The sequence below is a fragment of the Biomphalaria glabrata genome, chromosome 17 (assembly GCF_947242115.1).
Source record: "Biomphalaria glabrata chromosome 17, xgBioGlab47.1, whole genome shotgun sequence".
NCBI classification, from domain to species: domain Eukaryota; kingdom Metazoa; phylum Mollusca; class Gastropoda; family Planorbidae; genus Biomphalaria; species Biomphalaria glabrata.
Genome location: NC_074727.1, coordinates 14,879,221 through 14,902,307, shown reverse-complemented (window position 1 = coordinate 14,902,307; position 23,087 = coordinate 14,879,221). Strand labels below are relative to the sequence as shown.

The 23,087-nt window shown below is 34.6% G+C and overlaps 2 protein-coding genes across 4 annotated transcripts in view; one reads left to right on the top strand and one right to left on the bottom strand.

Moving 5' to 3' along the window:
* The window catches only part of LOC106059162 (uncharacterized), a 23,848-nt gene extending 6,958 nt beyond the window's left edge, over positions 1-16,890 (bottom strand). The window contains exons 1-5 of one of the 2 annotated variants that reach the window (XM_056016521.1): positions 16,869-16,890; positions 3,722-3,905; positions 1,411-1,520; positions 865-921; positions 327-437 (exon numbers count right to left, since the gene is read on the bottom strand). In XM_056016521.1, coding sequence (XP_055872496.1) covers positions 327-437; positions 865-921; positions 1,411-1,520; positions 3,722-3,890 — 447 coding nt within the window. In that variant the 5' untranslated portion in view covers positions 3,891-3,905; positions 16,869-16,890. Of the gene's footprint in view, positions 1-326; positions 438-864; positions 922-1,410; positions 1,521-3,721; positions 3,906-6,807; positions 6,998-16,868 lie in introns of those variants that run through there. The other variant, XM_013216717.2, reaches the window with a different exon arrangement.
* Positions 16,228-23,087, top strand: LOC106062216 (cathepsin B-like). 2 transcript variants are annotated; one of them, XM_013220483.2, is made up of 9 exons: positions 16,228-16,376; positions 17,489-17,623; positions 18,278-18,502; positions 19,059-19,174; positions 19,345-19,429; positions 19,529-19,676; positions 20,923-21,036; positions 21,382-21,510; positions 22,019-23,087. In XM_013220483.2, exons 2-9 carry the CDS (start codon positions 17,498-17,500, stop codon positions 22,093-22,095), a joined length of 1,020 nt encoding a protein of 339 aa, XP_013075937.2. In that variant the 5' UTR covers positions 16,228-16,376; positions 17,489-17,497; the 3' UTR covers positions 22,096-23,087. The 2 variants fall into 2 exon arrangements, with proteins under 2 accessions (XP_013075937.2, XP_055872495.1); XM_056016520.1 differs by having other exon boundaries at positions 16,295-16,392.

Below are 23,087 nucleotides of genomic sequence, written 5' to 3'. Positions count from 1 at the left end.
TCTAACTACATCACCCCATTATACTTTAGGCCTTTCCTTGTTAACGCTCTACCATTAAGTTAATTGTGTTGCCACTTATACAAAACAGATGCATTTTGGAAAGAAAAAAAAATGGTGTGGGTTTGAGAATTAAGCAAATCAGCTTTAGATCAAATTGAAGAGAGTGCATCTACTATAATACCTAAAGATTGTCACATAAAGTCAATCATTATACCTAATGCAGCAATAATATACCATTCATCCCTGTATGAATTAATGCACATATAGCAGGGCTAACACATTTTAGTTTTCATAACTAAGACAAATGAACAATCAAATATAGATACCTCATAATTGCTAGGTGAGGTCCAACCCTTGGCATATGCAACAATAAGAAACAAAGTCATCCCAGTATAAATTATCAATGATAAAATGGTCATATTGAAGAACCTGAAAATCTGTTCAAAAAATAAATAAATAAATAAAATAAAAGTATGGTTAAACGTTTAATCCACAAATTTTCTGTAAACCATTTAACATGCAGTATTTTTTTTTCTCCAAAAAATTGAATCTGAACGTTAAAATTAATTTCAGTGTAGTACTTTCTAATCCACTTTGAAATTTTGTTTACAAGAAACTATTTTTAGTATAGCACAAGGTACAACTCAAGAACAGAAATTTACCCTTTTGCTCCAAAAACCTGGAGTAATTTTTTTTTTTTTTTCTTAATTCCCCAATGTTAAGATTAAAAGCTATTTTGTTGTTTATGAGCAGCCATATCCCCCCTCCCCAATCCAGTCCACTGAGTAGGCCTACTCCACATGCATGTGTACATGAAATTGAGAACCACAGCGCTAGAAATGTCAAAATCTACATCAAACTTACTGTTGTATCACGTTTACTTAAAGTTGCCCTGATTGCTGTACTGCCTGTCACCAGCATCTGTTCACAGAAAACAAATTTGAATAAACTTCATATCAAAAATAATATTAACATTTATTGAGCAGTGCAGACAGTGGCTGCCTGGATGTGTGGTGTGTTCTCTGGACTGTCGTCTGATTTGAACCCCCAACCACAACCACCACCCTGCTGAAGGTTTGGGCTAGATTGTAATAATCTTCAATGCTGAAGGAACAACCAAAAAAATGTAAACCAGACAAAGAAACAAATATTTTAGGGGAACCCAGTAGTCAAGCTAATAGTCTCTGAAATGAAAAACCTTGTCAACTACATTGATTGAACACTCTTCTAATAACAATTAATACTTTTTTTTTAAATTGTACACTTTTACTTGAACTGGTTTTTTCAACCTCAGAAGAGTGTAGAGAGATGACTGCTTTCCAACTTGTTAAACTATAGTATACTCATCAAATGATTATAGGTAGAAAAAAACAAGTTCAATTAGATCAGAGAGATCAACAAAATACTTACTGCCAAACCTGCTATACAACCAACTCCATAACAATTGCCTTTATCCAGTATGATCAAGTTGCTTCCATCTTTACTCTCAATCAACGGTAAAGCAAATACTTCCACTGTACCTAAAGGGAAACAATCAAACTTTTTTTACAGAAACATTTAGGTGCTTGTGTATTCCTGGAGCAACTAGACATTCCTATGGATTGAACTGAATGTCTAAGGCAGGCCTACAGTAAATATTTGTGAAGTAGAAAATAAAAAAGCATTCAGCTTAGGTTTAGAACTGTTGGTTTCAAATAAGATTCACAGTGAGAAGGAGAGGGGGAACAAGAATGTACATTAAGGTTATTACTTTATGTTCACATTTTAAAACCCTTCTCGTAAGAAATGATAAACTTTTGCCTACATTTCTCAGATATAATTTTCATTTTTTTAATTATAAAAAAAAAACATCCGGTGCCTAACAATGTATGATATTCTATAAAATTTAGCTTACTTGGCTGTTTACTAGGCATTGGTTACAAATACTGTCACAAAAAGGTTTTACATTTCTGAATTACTTTAAAATGAAATTGCTTTCAAGATATTTTGTCAGTTCCTCAAATTCTATGAAACTCTTCCATCTGTCTGACAACAGGACCATGTTTGAACAAGGAATACCATGCACTCATCTATCCAGTAGACTATACAAAACTATTTAAGGCCTCTTTAGAGACAGAAGCCTACAGCTAATTGTGTGAGAGCTCCACATAGTTCTCATTTGAAAACCATGCCTCTGAACAAAAGGTTGCAATAAGGTTATTACTTTTGAATGGCTGCTTAATGCCACTGCCATGCAAGCCATTTAACCTCTGACTGATAGAAATTGTATGCTATGCAGAGGTAAAAAGAAAACCTGAAATCATCCCAATATTCTGGTTATTTATGCACTTCTACCAGAATAACTTTTTTTAAAGTCCTCATAGCCTGACAAAATGTTTTCATTGAAGCGATAGTTAAATGACTGGACATCTGTTGGGACAAGGAATCTAATAAACCAAAGGACTAGGCTGAAAAAGTTGTGTTAAAAACAATAAAACTAGGCACTATTTAGACCTTTTTGTCTGGACTGCTAAAGAACTCCGCCAATTGTTTTTTCAATGTATTGACTATGTGGATTTAGGAAAAACTACTTTGGCAGTCCTACATGCATTGTATTCATACAATAGGGTTTACTGATCTGCTGTCACAACCCAAAAGAATTCTTCAGAGTTACCATCAAAATTCAAGTGATCAGTTGTTGTTTTGTTTCAATCATGCAATGATTGTGATGGAGTGACCAAATCACATAAGTTTTGAAAAACATTTGAATTTTGTTTTAGTTAGGAAGGAAATTTTGACACCAGTTTAGCTACAGATTCGATTGTTATGATGCTTTTTCTTTTCAAAGGGGAAAACTCTTCTGAAACATTAGAATCTGCTCTTCTTGTTTTCTCCAGTATCAATGTAGCTAATAAACTCCTTGCACTTGAGTTGTGGATGAGCTTTTTGTAGCTTTTGCTGTGAAAGATTTTTACATGACCAAAGAGAAAAAAAACACACACCCACAAATATACAAGCAGGCAAAACTCATTCAATGCAATATCAGAAAAATTAATATTAAAAAAAAAAAAACTATTGTACATTGCCTCTGTGTATGTCTGCTTTAATTGATACCTATCAAAGTAACATTTACAAACTAGGCTTATGATTTGATGATAAATATCACTTAATCGTAGCTACAGTGTTATTATATTTATCAGACTAGAATGCCTCTGAGTCAATGGACAGCCTACTTGCCACTTTTCTGCAATGCACACTGACTGTGCATTGATCATTGAAAAAATGTCTTTCAAAAGAAAAATTCACAGATTCTGATGAGTTCTGATTAACAGTTTCAAGTGAGCTGACTTAATACTTATATCAACACCACACACACAGCCATCACTTTTCATGAAGCATGTCGTAAAAAAAAGTCACTTTCAGTACTACAAATGAAGATCAAACAGCTGCGGTTCCAAGGTCAAACAACTGAACATTGTTCACATCAATACCCCATTCCTTTAACTAAATTAAGCATCAATTATTAGTGAGTATTGTCAACCAGAAGATAGAAATGATTGAATTAGATTGTTGGTTTATGTGCCAATGTAGTTAATAACTGAGTAAAAGCTGAACAGTTTCACATTTTAGACCAACATCTGCCGGATGGAGGACTCTACCTCAAAAAGTAGGACATGTTCTCCTTTTGCCAGACGTTTGGTAACCCTAAACATACATTAAAGCAAGCAAACAAAAAATGTACCTAAAATTGTCAAAAGAAAGCCAACTATGATTTCAACCACTCCTATAGCTCTAGGCCAGCGAGGTCCCCTGGCTGTCATTTGTGCAAACACAAGCTCGGTTCTGGACAGCTCCATCTCACACTCCCTTTCATCTTCATCTTCATTAATTTGAGGGTTATATTGGAACATGGTGAAATCTCAGTGCTAAGAAAAATATGAACATCATGTAAATTTTAAAATGATCAATTCATTGAAATAAAATTCTAATGATTGTCAGTAAATATTAGTGACGCCAATAGCAAACATGTGCCAAATCTGAATTACTTCTACATGTAGTCTAAATAGGACTTGTTTAAACCAGTGATGCCCAACCTTACTCATCCTGCGGGCCATTTTAATTTCCAGCACTCTTGTCGGGGGCGACATCAATGAAAAGATACAAAAACGAAATAAAATTAATCTGAAACTATTTGATTCGAAGCCCATCTATTTAGTACCCATAGTTTAACAATTTTTTATTCAAGAATGCCACCATATTTGTTTTGTAATGCCGTTTATATGTTCTTGTTTTGAAGAGTACATTTATCTATTTCTAGTCATAGAATCTTTTTTATTTAAATCTCTATCTCTGGATCTATTTCTAAATTTATACTAATCTAATTTAAAGAAAGATCAGTAATACTTTACATAGAAGGCCCCTGGTTTTTCAGGTCAATTATTTGGCAGCAATCCACACATATGATGTTGGTAACCTGGTGACTTTAAGTATAATCAGCGCTCCTGCCACTTGTGTAATATTCTTCAATAGGGGGCCTTCAATGTAAAAACCCTAACCCTAACCCAAAATCTAGTTCAGAACCTTTATTTACATTTTAGTTACTATGCATCACAAGATGCAAGAGCACTGAGCAGATGACCTAACCTTGAACCTTCCTTGCTTACTACTAGAATTCTAGATCTCTAAATCTAGTACTAGTAGACATCAGTTAGACATCTTCTAAAGACTTAGAACCAGAATCTAAATCTACTATTACAGATCTAGATTATATTCTAGATCTATATCTAGGACATCATGATTATCTATACTGTCTTTAGTAGAAACTATATTTAATTATATTTAGTCTATAAATAATAATGTAGATGAGTAGATGATCTATAATCTAGATATATAATTTAATATTTAATATAATATAATATTGTATTAAATCTATTTAATCTATTAAATACCAAGCCGACCAGATATAGATCTATATCTATATTTTTATAGTCATAGATTTCATCTAGCTAGAGCAATATTCATATTATATAATAACAATATTAATATTATTATACTTATTATAACTTATAGTAAGCCTATAATAGATCTAGAAATCTAGATCTAATAATTTAATAATCTAATAATAAATAAATTATAGTATTATACATCTAATAGACTACATTCACATTGACATTCAGTCATATTGTGATTGTTTAATGATTTATGATGTGATGTCTAGTTTTAAGAATCATTCTATGATTCTATTTCTATGAATATGATAGTGATAGTATTCTTAGTTCTAGATCTAATCTCTAGAGATCTAGAGCAGTTACTTAGCAGTTTAATGCTATTCAGACACCACCTATACTATAGGCCAAAATTTCAAAGTTGGACTTTGACAGCGCATTATTTGATAATGGTTTGACTAAGAAAGAAAATGAAGTATCAAAATCTTCTTTAGTTTAAGGAGAATAAGGATGACTACTTATATTTGTACTGTACCCCTAACCTATATGTTATTATATTTAAGGTCAGAGAGGCCATGTGTTTTCATTTAATTCAAACAAATTTGACACACATTATTTGATTCCAGACACCATAATTTATTTCAAACAGTCTCTATTATTTTAGCATATATCAATAAAGTCAGATTTTAATTCTATATTAATATTAACTAAATTTTAAGATCCCCAGGCATAGCCCCTCACGTGAAATAATTTTAAAATGTTTTCAAATTATGCATAAATACGAACACAAAAAATAAAAATTTGAACACACTTATTCTACTAAAATTAGGTCACTGGAATAATGACTTCTACACGAACTTTTAGACTTATTTTATGTTTGCATGATTAGATGTGTGTTGAATGTTTGTGTGTTTTTTGTTTATTCATTTAATAAATTTCTAATGATCTTTTGTAGTATAGTACAGGCTAGGATGGCCATTCTTGCCTAAATAGCTGAATCCTCTATATTCTCTCTTCTATATAAATCTAGATCCATCTAGTAGGCCTAGATCTAGGCATTTAACTTCATTCAATGTATCAAGCTCACTCCAAACACTTGTCCATTTATTTGTATGGAATCAAACAACTTGGCTTATGAATCAAATAAAAATCAGCTCCAAAAACAGAATAAATATTTCCAAGCTCATTAGCAGACTTAGCCAATCAAAAATATAGTCTTAACCCTAGGAAGAGGTAAAGTCATCCTGGTAACATTATAATATGATTATAAAAAACAACAACCTGACTTAGACATTTGAAATTCTTTTTTCTTACATAAAAAGACAACTAAATGGAAGGAAATTGTGTCAGAATCATTGGAAAATGGAAGCACATTATAGCAGCACGCTAGTTTCATATTAAATAGATTCTATCAAAATAAAGATTTAATGACCACAAAAACAGCGAGTGTTCAAATTCATGTAATGTCCGGATTAAACTAGACTCTAAATAGTCTAAAACTAAAACTGTGGTCTATCATATCATTTATAAATCATATTCATACTAACTAATACTAAATAAATAGGCCTACTAGAATAACAAGATTTAGATCTAGATTCTAATCATTTACAAATCATTATCATAAATAGTCTTAGACTAACTTACTTAGTCACTAAGTTAACTGATTAAGTCTAAGTAAGTCAGTAAGTCTATGAATGATTAGACTAGTTCAAGTAATTCAAAGTAGATCTTAATTGATAATCATAATTCATTTAATTTTAATAATAATAATGATATGATTTTTTTTTATTTCATGTCAGTTATGCCAGTTATGAGTTATGGCATTTATGCCTATGGCCCTTATTATGTCTTATTGTTATTATGCTAAACATAGCAGACCTACATTATTATTGATTATTTGTAGATCTGTATAGATCTAGATCGCTATAAAGTATAATTTGAGGTTAAACCATGAATTAGATTATAGATATTGATTCCATTTAACGTTGTTTAAGTTGTTACGATGATAATTGTCCATTGTCTAATTTTTTGTTGTTGTTTTTTTAATCTACAATTGTCAGGTGATTCCAACATTTATACAATTTTTTTAAAAATATGAATCGAAACCAGTGCAGAAACTATTCTAAATATTTTTAATCGTCCAAATCTAACATGTAGATCTAGCTACAGTTGTACATGCAATGATTATTCTTTGAGTGTTTTAGAGTTTAGATTTAGATCTATCTCTAGATTTACAGACCTCTAAAATTTCAGACCTCCCTTTGAGTTATATCCTAGCACAAACCACCTGTAAGTGAGGACAATGGGGTTCGGGTCCATCGTAACCACATAAAACATTTTTTTGGCCTATCTTTGAGTAGGCCTATTATAGGCATAAAACAATAAGACGTGGCAATTGAACCGTTTGCAGAACCAGCCGTAAAAAAAAAATTGACAATAAAGTGTTTTTCCCCAAAACATTATTAAAGGAAAGTAGCTGGCAGCTGATGACCTTTGAAAGAGACAGTTATAGAGCTTTCACAGAGGCTTCGGGACACACATTTGAGACTCAAAGGTAAGCCATTATTGAAGACAAGCGCAGAAGATGGAAAGAAAACTGAGGACAACAGCTTTGTCTGCACGAGATGCGGAACCGCGTGTCGCGAATGCATGGGTTTGCATGTCATATGAATCACTGCACTCATCGAAGACGTTGCCATTATTATTATCACCGTAGTCTATTATTTTTAACAGGACTTTGCTGGAATGGCTTATGATCCGAGGCTGATAGTGTGGTTGCTTTGGCAGAGTTGCAAATCGCCTTTCTTTAGCAAGGTGGTGACGAGAGATTAGGCCCAGGGCTTGTGCCATTTCTCCTGACTGCCAAAAAAATGTGTTTATCACGGTTTCTTCGATCGCAACTTGTAGGCTATATAATATCACCAGGAATGCTATCAACTCCGGCTGAATTTACTTTTTCAGGGATTTCACCTCTGATAGGGTCTACTAAATTTATACTTTCGAGCGAAGAAATGAAGGGATATATTTGTCAGTTTTGATTACTGTAAGAACTTTTATTGTAAATGCTCGATATGGCTCTCCAGACATTTTAAAGTCATACAACAATAAAATTATCTTTGTTTTTTTTTTCTTCTTACGGAGCCATAACACATATCGTATAAACTAAATTCATTATTTTTTACAAAACATGTTAAACAAGTATTGATTCTCTCTTTTTTTTTTATTTCGTTGTTTATGGCAGTATTAAGAAGTAAGGTTATTAAAATTAGAAACAGACTTCATATCAATGATTTTTTATTTGACTTTAAGGACTTTTAGACTATACGGAAACGGTTTCTCAAACTTTACTAAGTAACACACCTAGACCACAAAAGTAGGCCTATCTTTGTCATCTAGGGGGAATTTCTAAACTTCATAAAATCATTTTTTATAGGCAGGGTTATCGGACACATGGAGACACATGAAGGACAAAAGGCCTTTCAGATAAGGAGGAAAAAAAGTGACAAATAAATAAAATCTCTTTTTTTAAAAAAAAAAGCAAATTTATATATGGTGAAAATTAGGGCCATATATCTTAAGACTGTCAGAGTGTTAAAAGATCAGCTGTCGTCATCGAGAAGTAGGCTACATAGAAGTCCAATTCATAAAGCGCTGGTTGTGAGTGTGTATGTGTTTCGTGAGTGAATGCTGTTCGAATTTTTCATCCATATTGTTTTTGTAAAGTAGTTACGCTGAGGTTGTCAATGGTAGTCAAACTGAATTTCCATTTGATTGGAACAATACAATTATCTTATCTTATCTTATAAGCTCCATTTTTCTATATAAACAAAATAATTAATTACCTTAAATTAATTGGTTAATTTTTTTATTGATTCATATATTGTCATCGACTATGAATATATAATTATGCAAAATTTCCCTTGATCCGAGAGTTGGAAGCTCATTCCAAATAAATTAATAAGCTACCTATAAGTTTAAACTAATTAGTTATTTTTTAAATTGATTATTGTTTTGTCAGGTACATTAAATAATTGTGTAAAGTTTCAACTTAATCCGAGAATAGGTATGGGAGAAAGAACATGTACACACTTTTTACCAGACAGAGTGAGTTGATATGAGCTTTGTACCAGTCGGACAAACAGAGTGAGTTGATATGAGCTTTGTTAACAAAAACAAAAAAAAAAGCCTTTAAAAACTAGGCTAACAATTTTTATTGCTTATGAAACGTGGCAAAAAAAAAAAAAAGGTAGAAGAATCTGGAATCGCGTTGAAATATACTCTTTAATAGAATCTTTTGAATCGATCTTGTTCCTCATGTCTATAGCGAAAAAAAAAAAGGTAGAAGAATCTGGAATCGCGTTGAAATATACTCTTTAATAGAATCTTTTGAATCGATCTTGTTGCTCATGTCTATAGCGAAAAAAAAAAGGTAGAAGAATCTGGAATCGCGTTAAAATATCTTCTTCAAGAGAACCTTTTGAATCGATCTTGTTGTTGACATCTATAGCGAGAACAAAAAAAAAAAGGAAATCGTCTGCTTAGGGCTTAGGCGATGGAAGCGAGGTGGCTGAATGGTAAAGCGCTTAGCTTCCAAATCGAAGGGTATCAGTCAGGTTTGAATCTAGTTAAAAATTGTGATTTTGAACTTCGAGATTTTTAAGACGCTCCTAAGTCCACTTATTTCTCTTCAATAGGTACCGACATTAATTGAGTAAAGGTGGTTGGTTATTGTTGTGGCCACACGACACCTTTGTTAGCCGTCGGCCATAGAAAAAGATTAGGCCTACATTTGTATCATCTGCTCCAGGGATCGCAAGGTCAAAAGGGGAAGACCGCAAGACCCTATTTTACTTTACTGATTAGAAAATGAAACGACGTCCCTTAATTTTATAATTTAATTTCTTAAACATTAATAATAATGTGGTTAATATTGAAAGATATAATGAATAGGCCTATAAAATACAAACACAACCGATTTTTTTTTTGTCCTTAAAGAAACCCGACTCTTGGACATCATGTAGTCTACTGTGGTACATTTTATTGCCCTGTTCTGTTTGTTTGTTTTTTCGCCTATGTCCAATAATATTGAAACGTATAGTCTGTTCAGCTCGTGTGTGCATATTTTCCTTCCTCACTTTCCTAGTTCCAATAGGTTAGTAATTTTACTTCTGGCATATATTTTTTTTTTAAATTCTGACCAGTTATTGACTTTTGGAGTCCTCCATGGTCTGTGAACCATATAAGCGCAGTTTTTTTTTTAAAGTAGCCTATATATAACTTGTTTTTTTTTTTAATCAAACCCGTATTCGCGAAAGGCGTATTCACAAGTTTAACTTTATAAGTTTTTTTTTTACAAAGCTTATATTATCTCACTCTGTCTGTGTGGCAGGATTCTTTTACATTATTGGATTAACTTATAAGACCTGGCACAATTATTCATTGTTGGTTTATATAGAAAAGGGTGAATACATCTGGCAGTATTGAGATATGCTGCAGTACATTTGCAGTTCTTTACCTTATATAAATATAAACTTGTTAATAAAGAGTTCTCAAAAGGTCACTGCCAACTACGATTACCTCGTGTTAGAACATTTTGAATGTCTCCCTATCGTCCTAGCATCGCTGTGTTGACGACTTCTACTGTCTGACAAAAACAGACCTGTTACAAGATGTCTATTTTAACACGAAGATTAGGTTATTCAAAGGCCCATTGCCATCATGATTGTTAAAGCTAGTTCAATAAGTGTACTCAAATAAAATAGATACTTCTTTTTGTTAAAGAATACTCTTATGGACCTACTTAATTAAGTGCATTTTTATTGTAGACTTTGAGAAGGTTAGGGGCAGGACCGGCATTAGGCATAGCCAAAGTAGGCAACCGCCGAGGATCTCCGATTGAAGAAGGACTCGCACATGACATTTTAGAGAAAAAATTTGCGAAACATGGATAAAATCTCAAACATAACAGAACTCTATGGCTCTTTCTCTACTAGCATAGCTCTATTTCTCTAGCCTACTATGAATCAATGTTTATTCATGAATGTTTAGATCTGCTTGCTAGACTACATAGGCTTTGCTTTGTTCCTTTTGGTGAAATGTCGAGACGTTATTTCTTGTCTGGTAATCATCAAAAGTCCATGAAGCTTATTCGTGCTATGGGCGATAGAAATAGTTACAGCAAGTTTTTTTTTTTTTTTTTTCAATTTATTGTGTATTTTTCGGTCTTAATTTTTTAGTTTTCTAGTTCATTTGTGGTCACACAATTCACTTCGCCTAGGCTAGGGCCTTCAATTACGTAAAGCCGGCCCTGTTAGGTGACTTCATTGTAGACTTTTACCGATTACTAAATTGTGCTCTTTTAAGGACTTTATTGGATTTTTCTTTACATATGAAAGCTTGCGAGTTGAATCTCATTGGTTGGCCTGATTCGGTAAGGGGAAATAACCTTCAAGATGCGCAGTTTATTTATGTTTCCAGCTGCAAGCCTCAATCCAACCAGTTGGTCTGTCAACACATGGAGTTAGTGCAGGCTACGTTTAACCAATGAAAGGACGACATAGGTGACACACACACACACAGCCTGTCGATAAGCAAATCTTAAGGCAAGAGCAAAGTGCAACGACCATTAGCCTATCATTATCAATTAATAGCTTTAAGTTTCTTCCCTTACTTCAGAAGATGTCTACTTCAATTACGAGATGCCAACTTTTTTTTTTTTGGCCATGGAAAAAGTGGGATGAAGAAGTAATAAATACGCAATAAATAATTCAACCTACCTATCGGTCTTAAAATTTACCAATGATATTAAACCGTAGAAAAAAATAATAGACATGCATATATGAAACTCGTCAGATCCAAAGTAAAAAAAAATATTAATATAAACAACAACACGTTTGTGTCTTGATATCTTTATTAGCCCTTACTATATCAAACAAAATTAATAAATTAACACTCATTAATTAGATAGCCTAATTGTGCAAAGGTTAACTTGACCCTAACCCTTAACGAGGGTGTCATGTGGCCAGCACAACGACCAACCACCTTTACTTTTACCCAACTAATGACTGATTGGACTCAGAGGTGCTTAAAGATCCCTAAATTAAAAATCCCAGTCTTCACCAGGAGTCTTACATGGAACCCCCGGTTCGGAAGCCAAGTGCTTTACCGCTCAGCCAACGCACCTCCAATTTTATTAATAAGTGGGTCTTTATTATAGATTTCGAAAACAAGTGTATCATATCTGATCAGTTGAGTGGGAACGTAACATTTGTTTTTAAATTGTAAGATGTTGAGAAACACATTTGAATAAGCCCACTGGCGGATCCAGGGGGGGGGCGGTAGGGGCGATCGCCCCCCCCCACTCGGCCGACCCCCCCCCCCCCCGAAGGGGGGGGGCGGACGAACTTTAGTATAGGATTCACACAATTTGTATACGAATTTATTACTTATGTTAAAAATATATACTAATTATTTATATTTCAACCTATTTTTAGATTATTTCGCCCCCCCCCTCTAGTATGTTGGCCGATTTGGTGGGGTCGGGAGGGGGCGATGGTATCAATCCCGCCCCCCCCCCCTTAACTTTCGAGTGGGGGGGGGGGCGGTCCAATTTATTGGTAGAAATCACAGCCTGCTAACAAAATCAATTAAATATCTATATCCTTGTAACTTGTTATTGATATTTTAACCGATCTTTATATTATGTCGTTCCCTGTTTGCCGATTGGTGGGGGGAGGGGACGAATACCTCTTCTGCCCTTCCCACCTAAACCCTTTGAGTGGGGGGGGGGCGGTCCGTTTTTATTGAGAAATCATAGTTTGTGAACAAAATTAGTTGAATTAATATATAAATTTTATATTATGTCGCTCCCTTTCTGGTATTTTGGCCGATTCGGTGGGGTGAGGGGGGGGGGCAATTGCAAGTACTGCCCTCCCCACTCTAGCCCTCTGAGTGCTGGGGGGGGCGGTCCTATTTTTGTGAAGAATCATAGTTTGTGAATAAAATTAGTTGAATATCTATATAATATAAACTACGTATTGATATGTGACCCATTGTATATTATGTCGTACCACACTCTAATCTCAAATTGTATCATTAGAAAATTTAAATGAAAAAGGGTTGTACCAGGTGGGAGGGGCGATACATGCAATCGCATTTCCCCCATCGGACAAATGAATACTTTTTCTTTTTGTATTATAGTTAAGAAATTACAAAATTAAAAAAATCTGTCACTAATATAATTTATATATACTATAAATTAAATTCTTATATCGAGTCGCCCCATACCTATTCTTTAATGCCAAATGCAATCTTTAGCAGAAATTAGTAAAGGAGCGAGGATTAATCGTTTTCACTCTACCGCCATTCCCATTTCCAGACAGAGTTTTTGTAATTTCACATGAAGTTATCATAAGTATTTTAAGAAAAACTTTGCATTGGAAAAGTTAGAATTCAAACGAAATTTTTCAGTATAAGAGTCATGATTGAGATGAGTTCTAGACTCAAATAACGTTTTCATAGTCGCCTTTTCCCAACCTTTACTCAATCTGATATTTTTCTAGCTAAATAAATTTGGGACTATAACTCACAATTTATGCTAGAGTTTTCTTGAATACTATTTATCGAATAAGTTTTTTTTCGGCAGCGATCCTCAAAGCAAAAATCTAAATACGTGGGGTATCCTATCTTTTCAATTTGCAATGTATTATGGGTCTATAAATTCAAATTAGAATATTTTTCAAGTACAACATTATTCGAAAGGTCGTTTTTTAATAGTATGAATAATGAGCTTCAGGTCAGGAGAATGCATTTCTGCAGTGAAGAATGCAAGAAAACGCTTTTGGCGTCGGGGCTTCGCCCCGAACTCCATTTATGAGTAATGAGTTGTAGATGTCAGGAGAATACGTTTCTGTAGAGAAGAATGCAAGAAAACGCTTTTGGCGTCGGGGCTTCGCCCCGAACTTCATTTATGGGTAATGAGTTGTAGATGTCAGGAGAATGCGTTTCTGCAATGAAGAATGCAAGAAAACGCTTTTGGCGTCGGGGCTTCGCCCCGAACTCCATTTATGAATAATGAGCTGTACTTGTCAGGAGAATGCGTTTCTGCAGTGAAAAAAGCAAGAAAACGCTTTTGGCGTCGGGGCTTCGCCCCGAACTACATTGTGAAGAATGAGCTGTACTTGTCAGGAGAATGCGTATCTGCAGTCAAAAAAGCAAGAAAACGCTTATGGCGTCGGGGCTTCGCCCCGAACTCCATTGATGAATAATGAGCTGTACTTGTCAGGAGAATGCGTTTCTGCAGTGAAAAAAGCAAGAAAACGCTTATGGCGTCGGGGCTTCGCCCCGAACTTCACCAGAGAACCTTATAGCGCTGCCCCAGTTGTTTTGTTTTTCGCCGAAGGTTGAGAAATGCTGCTTTTTTTATTCTCATATTTATATATATATATATATATATATATATATATATATATATATATATATATATATATATATATATATATATATATATATGTGTGTGTGTGTGTGTGTGCGTGTGTGCGCGCGCGCTGTATGCACGTTTATGCGTAGGGTTAGGGTTTACTGGGCGTTAGGGTTAGGGTTTGGAAAAAAATCGCCCCCCCCCACTCTAAAGTTCTGGATCCGCTAGTGCATAAGCCCCTCTCGCGTCATTCGAGCATATGGCTGCTAGCTCTCTCCACAGAAATCTAAGGCGACTTTTACAGCCACTTTACAGCTAGTTCCCACAAAATTCAGGACTTCTAAAAAGGTTGACGCCATGTTAGACGTGGACGGCCATGTTTAGCCTATGCGTTCCTCTTTTCGACTTTCATGTTAACTCTTTCTCTCCTAACTGACGATACCAGCGTTGATTCCACCAGAATGTGGTAAATAATTACGGAGAGAAAGAGTTAAGTCTGACTTTGATGAACGTGTTTCGTCTTTCTGACGATAAGACTCACAAATGTCAATAGACGTTCAGTCGCCACTTTCCTTAGACGGCGAATGTCTGTGCGGAAAAAAATATTTCTCTATTGGTAACATCTCGGTATGTTATTCCTAGGATCCTTCTCAACCATCAGTGCTCAACCTCTTTTCAGCCATATCAAAGAGTAGGTGGCCGTTAGGACAATGATTGTATTGAGTGGGTGAATTTTAATCCTCAGGCTAATTGATTTGTTTGTTCAGATAGCCCGTACTTTTAAAAGACGGCTCCTCCTCTCAAATCCGACATGCAACATCATGATATGCATCTCCATCACTTGAGATAACACTGCCTAAATAGGTGAACTTTTCTATTTTTTCAAGATCTGTAGGACCGATGTTGATGAGGGTACTGGGTAACCTACACCCAACATGAATAACTTTGAGGGCGTCTTTATCTGTCATCTCATGTATATATTAATTGTATTTCAAAGCAATTCTATGTCGTCTGCAAAATCCAACTCGGTTTGGATTACGTCATGGGAACCCAAAAGCAGCCTGTTAATGTGTTTTTATGACATCGACGACGGCTTCAAGAAAGAGTATTGGGGGAAAAACCCTTATCTAAAACCCGTCTCGATGTTGAAGAATTTCACCGTCTGTTGTGACACAACAGCTTGATTTGCTTGAGAGATGTCGCTGAATCTGGACAAAGTGTTGCGAGATGCCTTATTCTCTTGCTATTTCCCAGAGTGATTCCGTTGGACGCTATCAAACTTGTTTATACATCTGCAAATCTGATCAACATCCTTGGTTGGTATTCCAGGCTTTACTCGACGATAACTATTGGCAAAATGTCGAATACAACGACATTTTAAAATAGAATCGAAAACCATTTTTCAGCTGTAACCAATCATTAATTCGCTTACAATTGTTCAACAAAAAGAAACAAAATAAACAGTAGGCCTAGTTGAAACCGACCCTAGTGACGCCACTGGGGGAGATTATTTTTTTCCTTAGGGGGGGGGACACCCTGAGCATACCATACCGGGTGAAACCGACCCAAGTGACGCCACTGATTAGCGGATTCGATAGTCGACTTGCAATTTTTGTTAGCTAGCTGGTTATTGCGCTGTATTTACCTCAGAAAATACATCTTATTAATTCTCGTGAGCTCCCCTGGCTGCAAAGGGTATCTATTGCCCATGATACATATATAACTCTCCAAATAATTCTAATTAATTTATTTTCTGGATTCGCCTTTGATTATTGATCTAGCAGACTACTCGAATTTTTAGGCTACTTAAATAAAACTCAGCCCTCGGACCAGGCTCGGGCCATACTCCTAACCTTATCATACTGTATCTAAATCTGACCCGCGTGCCCCATGCGAGCCTAATTCCAAACAAACAAGTCACATTGAGTAAGTCACATGACTTGTTCTGGTCTCGTGATCAGCCAGTGTTTTGTTATAAAATCGAGACGACGGAGAATTGAAGCCTACTCATTTCTATTAAGTTTGGTCTCAATGTAAGTAGATTCTAATGTAAGTTTGATACCGTGATTCTGCGTACTAAGTCAGACTAATACCGTTACTAGTAACTAGTTAGGCTAAGTTAGGTAAAAGTTACAGTCACTCACTAAAACTAGACTCTAGAGTAGTCTAGAGACTCTAAGACTCTAGTCTGAAAGTAACTAGACTATATAGAATATAGATCTAGTCTAGTTACGTACTGTATCAAGTGTATCTTAATAATCTTGAAAATACTAGACTCACTGTAGTAGACTAACTAAAGTATAAAGAATTGACTAATAGTAATACTAGCAATATTGGTAATAGTCTCAAATCTCAATAGACTATCGAGTAGTCTATAACTATAAGTAGTACAAGTATAAATTATAAAGTTTTACCAAAACATAAACTAATTTAAATCTTGATTTTTTACTTTATAACTACTCCTATCTAGATTTATATATCATACTTATAGAATATTGATCTAGATGGAAACCAATTAGAATTACCTTTGTTATCCAGCTTACTTCAATTTAATAGTTTTTTTTAGGCTTCCCCAGTTTCATTTTCTAGACCTTTATAGATTTAAAGCTTCCTGGTTAGAAGACTAATGGTAATGCTTTGTTGTGAATTAATCATCTTTAGAATAGGATGTTTATCTAGAACTAGCCTTTAAAAGTAAAACCTTGGTAGTTGTGCCAAGCTCAGCTGAAATTATAATGCTTAATACTAAATCTTTTTTAAACAATTGAAAGAGTATGAATGCAATCATTACATTTTTACGACCTTCACTGATATAAAAAACTTTAGGCTTCATAAGGGCCCCAGCTAGGTCAACCCAAATTCAATTACTTTTGGTAAAGTTCCTCTTTCAGACCTAGCTATCTATGGGGCAGATGATGTAAAGGTTATCTATTTCTGTGGCTATGGTTAATGAGGGTGTCGTGTGGTCAGCACAACACTTAACTCCTTAGCAATGAGCCTAGACTTAGACACCCATTTAAACCCCTGTGGAAGGTCAAAGAACCCAAGAGGTAGCATGCTGTACTGAATAGTCTATGTTCAAAACATACATTTAACCGCATTAAGAAATATTTTATGTATGTGTATTAAAATTGTATTTCCTAAGATCACAAAAATGCTGCAGTTGACTGCTTTGGCCCTGCTAATTGGCCTCTCAGCGGCCCGCATGTATCCAGACTTTGGGTTGTTGAACGATGATCAAATCAATTACATTAACAACATTGCCAAGACCACATGGAAGGTAAGAAGTTTGACAGGTACTGCCAAAAGGACTTTGCTTAAAATGTTTCGTTCAGAAATATTGTAGCCTCCTGCAAGAATAAAAAAAAAAAAGTTAAAGTTCCCTTTTCAGAAGATGGCCCTCGATTAACTAGGATGTCATATGGCCAGCACAATGACTAAAACTCAGAAACCCATTAGAGCTGGTTGGACTCTGAGACATCCAAAGATCCTAAAATTGAAAAGCTGTCTTCACCAGGATTCAAACCTGGACCTGGAACCCAAACGCTTTACCGCTCAGCCGTGTTGTTATCAGTCATTGACTTGTAGCACCAAACTGCTAGAAAACTAAACTGTTGTAGGCATAATGTATCTTAACTAATAAAACTTCAAATAACTTGAATAACTTCCTTTTGTGAACAAAAACTAAATAACACTTTATTTATAATATAAACAAAATCAAGTTGAAATGAGATAAAATAACTGTAGTAGACTTCAGTAATAGTATTTTTAACAGTCTTAACTCACTACAATAACACAACCTTTCAGATTTTGTTTGTGATGCTTTGAAAACTGAACTTTCATCAACTCCATGAAATTATTTAAAAATAAAAAAAATTTCCGAAAAATTCTTTTAAAGCAGTCTTAAAGTATCTAAATATTTCAAATCTTTCAGGCTGGGCGCAACTTCAACCCTCTTGATGTCGCTCACGTAAAAAGGATTTTGGGTGTCCCTGACCTTCAAAAATCAATGTACTTGACACGCCAGCTGCCACAAAAAACATTTGAGAGAAGGTTAGATTCATACGAGTTCCCAGAAAACTTTGACCCCAGAGAAAAGTGGCCAAACTGCGCATCACTGAAAGAAGTCAGAGACCAGGGAGATTGTGGATCATGCTGGGTAAGGGAGAAGGTCTAAATTAACAAATATGTGAATAAAAAAAGTATTTTTATAACAATGTATTCATGAAATATGTTTAGAATAGTAGGCGAAATGTTACCATTTGAAAGTTTCACTGTACTAAAGCAATACAAAAAAATATGGTGTATAAAGGCTTCCACAGCGACCATGAGATGAACCAAGCAACCTTATTCTATGGTATTAGTAACTGCTATGTTTGTCATTTTTTAAATTGTTAAGCATGAGCCCTAATTGTTCCTATGTACATTTTAATAGTAGTGTGTGACTTTCCAATTAACTTGGAAGACTTGTCTTGTTCCAAGTTACATTTGAGATATTTGGAATGTTTTAAGCAAATGAATCATATGTCTAGTTAATAATGCAATCAGGATATTATGCAAATAGTTTGGCATTTGGAAGTAAAAGCATGAATACCAATGTTAGTCTCTGTTTGGACTTACTGGTGTGGTAAAGTCTCTGAAGTATGCTTCCCTCTATCGTTTAACTCAATCCCAATTGAAACTTGTCACTTGAAAAAAATATTTTTTTTTTACAGGCTTTTGGTGCTGTCGCTGCCATGACTGACAGAATCTGCATCCAGTCCAACGGCAAAGTCAATTTTCACTTCTCTGCAGAAGATCTCCTTTCATGCTGTAATCAATGTGGCTTTGGGTAGGTTGCTTTGATTTTGATTTGCTTTTGTGACTATGAAAAGACCTTAATGGAATGCAAATTCTTGAAATTCAATATTAGAAATCTTTATAAAATTATTTTAAATCCTCAAATCAAATAAATTTTAGTTGTCAGATTTTCCAATGCAATTTTAAAATTTCTTGTTTAAGATGTCAAGGAGGTTACCCATCTGCAGCTTGGAATTTCTATCAAGAGACTGGCTTAGTCTCAGGAGGACAATATAACAGCAGTGAGGTTAGTTTAAGTTTCCAATGAGATATTAGGTAAAGTAGTTTCCTTAGTAGCAAAGAGTTGTAGAATGCATTACTTTAAAAAAAAAAATTGTTTGTATAGGGTTGCCGCCCATATACCATTCCTGCCTGTGAACACCATGTTGTTGGCAAGCTTCCACCCTGTGGTCCAGAAGAATACCCTACCCCTGAGTGCAAAAAGCAGTGTGAATCATCGTATAAAATACCCTACAAGGCCGACAAGCACTTTGGTGAGTTTCATATTTTGAGTAAAACTGACATGTTTTAGTTGAAAGATGTATAAAACAAAATTCTTGAAAGATGAAGTAATGTTTTTTTTGTTTCACTTTATTGCCCTTAGGACGCTGGATATTTTTACACATAAATTTTCTTTTGTGGCCAAGTAGTAAAATGCTTGGCTTCCAAACCGAGGGGCCTAGAGTTCGAATTTTACTGAAGTCCACCCAACTTAAATGGGTACCTGACATTGGAAAAAGTAAAGGCAGTTGGTCAGTGTGCTAGCCTCATGTAACCCTGATTAACTGTGGACCGCAAAACCAGATGACCCTCTCCCCCCATCATCAGCCCCATAGATAGATCATAATGTTACGATTCTCATTCAGGCCTTCTGTAAACACTGCTTAACACAAAACAATCTAACACAAGATCGTGACAATAAGAGTTCCAAATAATAATGTGGTAGTTTAATAGCAAATGCATCAACAGCCAATACTGCACAATTGGCTACACTACTAACTACAAATGCTTTCTTGTACTTAACAGAACTGCCGACTAAACTCTACTAGTCTCTGTCTACTCCTACTAGTACAGCTACATTCTCGAGGACTCGCATTGTACTGCACCATCCTTACTGCCTTGCTGTCCTGTACTGAACTGCCTTTTTTTTTACACCCTGTCTCTGGTTCACATGTCATAACATGGTTCATATATGCATGTACTCGTAGTACTCTCCCTTATCCATTGACAGCTGTTGACCTGTGTGCTTTGACTGATTCACTTGTGTCAGTAGGTAGCACACACATTAACCCTCTCAAACCACCACTGTTATAGGGTTTCAAATAGGTTTTTTAAATCTTCATGTGTTAATTGTTAATCATTATTAAATTCAGTAAGCAAGTTGTAGATATGCCTATGAGTCATATCTGTATTTGTTAGAATTTTCATTGAGGCTTTAAATGTTCAGTGCACAATTTAGAATCCTTAATTTTTAAAAAATTACGCAAAATAAAAATCCAGTTGTACTCCATTCTTATTGAATGTAGTATTTTTATCTTAATTTTTTTTTTTACTTGCATCAGGAATGATTTGCGTGCAAGTTTTAAATTTTTGTATTATATGGGAGTATACAGTTTTAGCACATCTGATTGTATTCATTCTTAAATGCATTTATATTTTATATTTTTTTAAACTGCTGCACTCTATATTTTGCTGCAACTCTCAATTTTAAAACTCATTTTCTGTTTACCTTTGAACCAGGCGTGAAGACTTACACAGTGAGCGGGGAAGAAAACATCATGCAAGAACTGATTGAGAATGGACCAGTGGAAGCTGCTTTCTCAGTCTACTCTGATTTCTTGGACTACAAGTCTGGTGAGGCATTCTTTGACATGTCAACTGTACATAAGACAACATAAGTATAGCTAAATATAGCTTTTTGGTACTTATGCACATGGTATAGTCATTAAGATTATAAATATACAATGAAAATAAATGGGAAGATTTTAGTTAGATACTAAAAGTGAGGTTCACACATTGTGTGGCCGGCAAAATCATAAAAAAATCATTGAAACTAATTTAAATAAATAATAATTCTTTGTGCACAAAGCTCTGTTCTTAAAAAACAAATTGTAATGACAAACTGAAATGGTAATGGTTTGTATTTTCAAATAAATTCTACACTTTTTTCTAATGACTGCTTTCTCGTGTATCACCCAGGTGTTTATCAGTACACATCTGGATCTGAACTTGGTGGACATGCTGTTAAAATAATTGGCTACGGAGTTGAGAATGGCGTCAAGTACTGGCTAGTGGCCAATTCGTGGAACCCAGATTGGGGAGACAAAGGTAATATATTTTTTAGGAATTTATATTTAGGATTTTGTATTTTAATTCATAAAAGTTGAATTGTTACCAGCATAATACTTACAAATTATTGTCTCATTCTGTGTCAGTGAAAATAAACAACCCTACCAGACAGCTGTAGTGATTTTTTTTTTTTTTTGATTTTATTAAAATGCTACTATGCTGCTGTACCTATTTTAGGTTTTATGACTATTACATTAAAAAATGCATCAGAATCTAAAAATAACAGATTATCATTAAACCACGAGTTTAGCCATAGCGCATGTCTACTCCCTTGTTAACATTGTATTTATGTGAAAAATTTTTGAAAGCTTAAAATTAACATAAACCAGACATGCACTCAGTGGGTCCAGGCTTGTAATAACTTTCGTTGATTTCTTCAGTCAGGCATACAGTATAGTTCGGTGTATGACTAAGGGCTGGTAGTGTTAAGCAACGAAACAAAAAGTATCAATTGTTACATTTAAAAAAAAAATTTTTTAATTTGCAGGATTTTTCAAGATTCGCAGAGGAAGAGATGAATGTGGTATTGAAAGTCAGATTGTTGCTGGAAATCCCAAACTCTAATTGCAAGGTTTATAAGAGTGTGGCTGCTAGGTGTAGATTGGTGTGTGAGCAAATGCAAGTCCTGATGCAATTATCAAAACATTTTCTTCATGCTTTTTTTTTATTTGCTAAACTTAATTTTATGTAGCAATAAGATAATGTGTGATCTACGCAAATGGAACATGTTGAATTAGATGTAGTTAGAAATTAGGTTTACAGTTGGTGTGGTCTCAATCTTGAGGTTTGGGAAATTGTATGATCCATTTTTAGAACAAACTTAAAGAATTGAAATTTCAAGTAAGGGGCATGATGCAGACCTAACGAGTTTCACTCTTGGTGGGTTTGCACTTCAAGACATTACATTATTTAAAAAAAAAACTTGGTGGGAAAAAGATTTTCATTAAAAGAAAGTTTTTAGTGTGCTTGTACCTCAGCATTTAGACATTCCTGATTTTCTGTGGCTGAAAATTTCAGTTCAGGCTTTGATTGTGATACCATGTATGTTGATATACTCCAAAAGTGCCTTATCATAATGTGTACATACTGACTGAATTTGTTAGCTTCCATTTTCTTTACTCCACAATTATGAGGTATTTGTTTGTGTGTAGCTCCACATTATTGCCAATCCTATTTCAGAGCTTCAACTTTATTCTGTCACATTGTAGAATGAAACTTATTTCAGCCCACATTCTGAATTAGCTCATATGCATTTAAATTTCTTGTGCACCTATTGACAATGGGTTACAGTACACCTTAAACTTTAAACATTATTTTAATACATTCTCATACTTGATATTTAATTCCGCGCAAGCATTTTTTTTGTGTTGCAAATTATACAACTTTCACGAAATTTTAAAGTGAATTTCCGCTGTACAAAGCTAATTCAATTTCATGTCTCCACTTGCTCAAAAATAGTATTGAATTTATATTCATTAAAATGTTTGTTTTTCTAACATTTGTTGTTAGAATTGATCAAAAATGATTTCAATGTACATTAAAAGTGCTTCATGTCA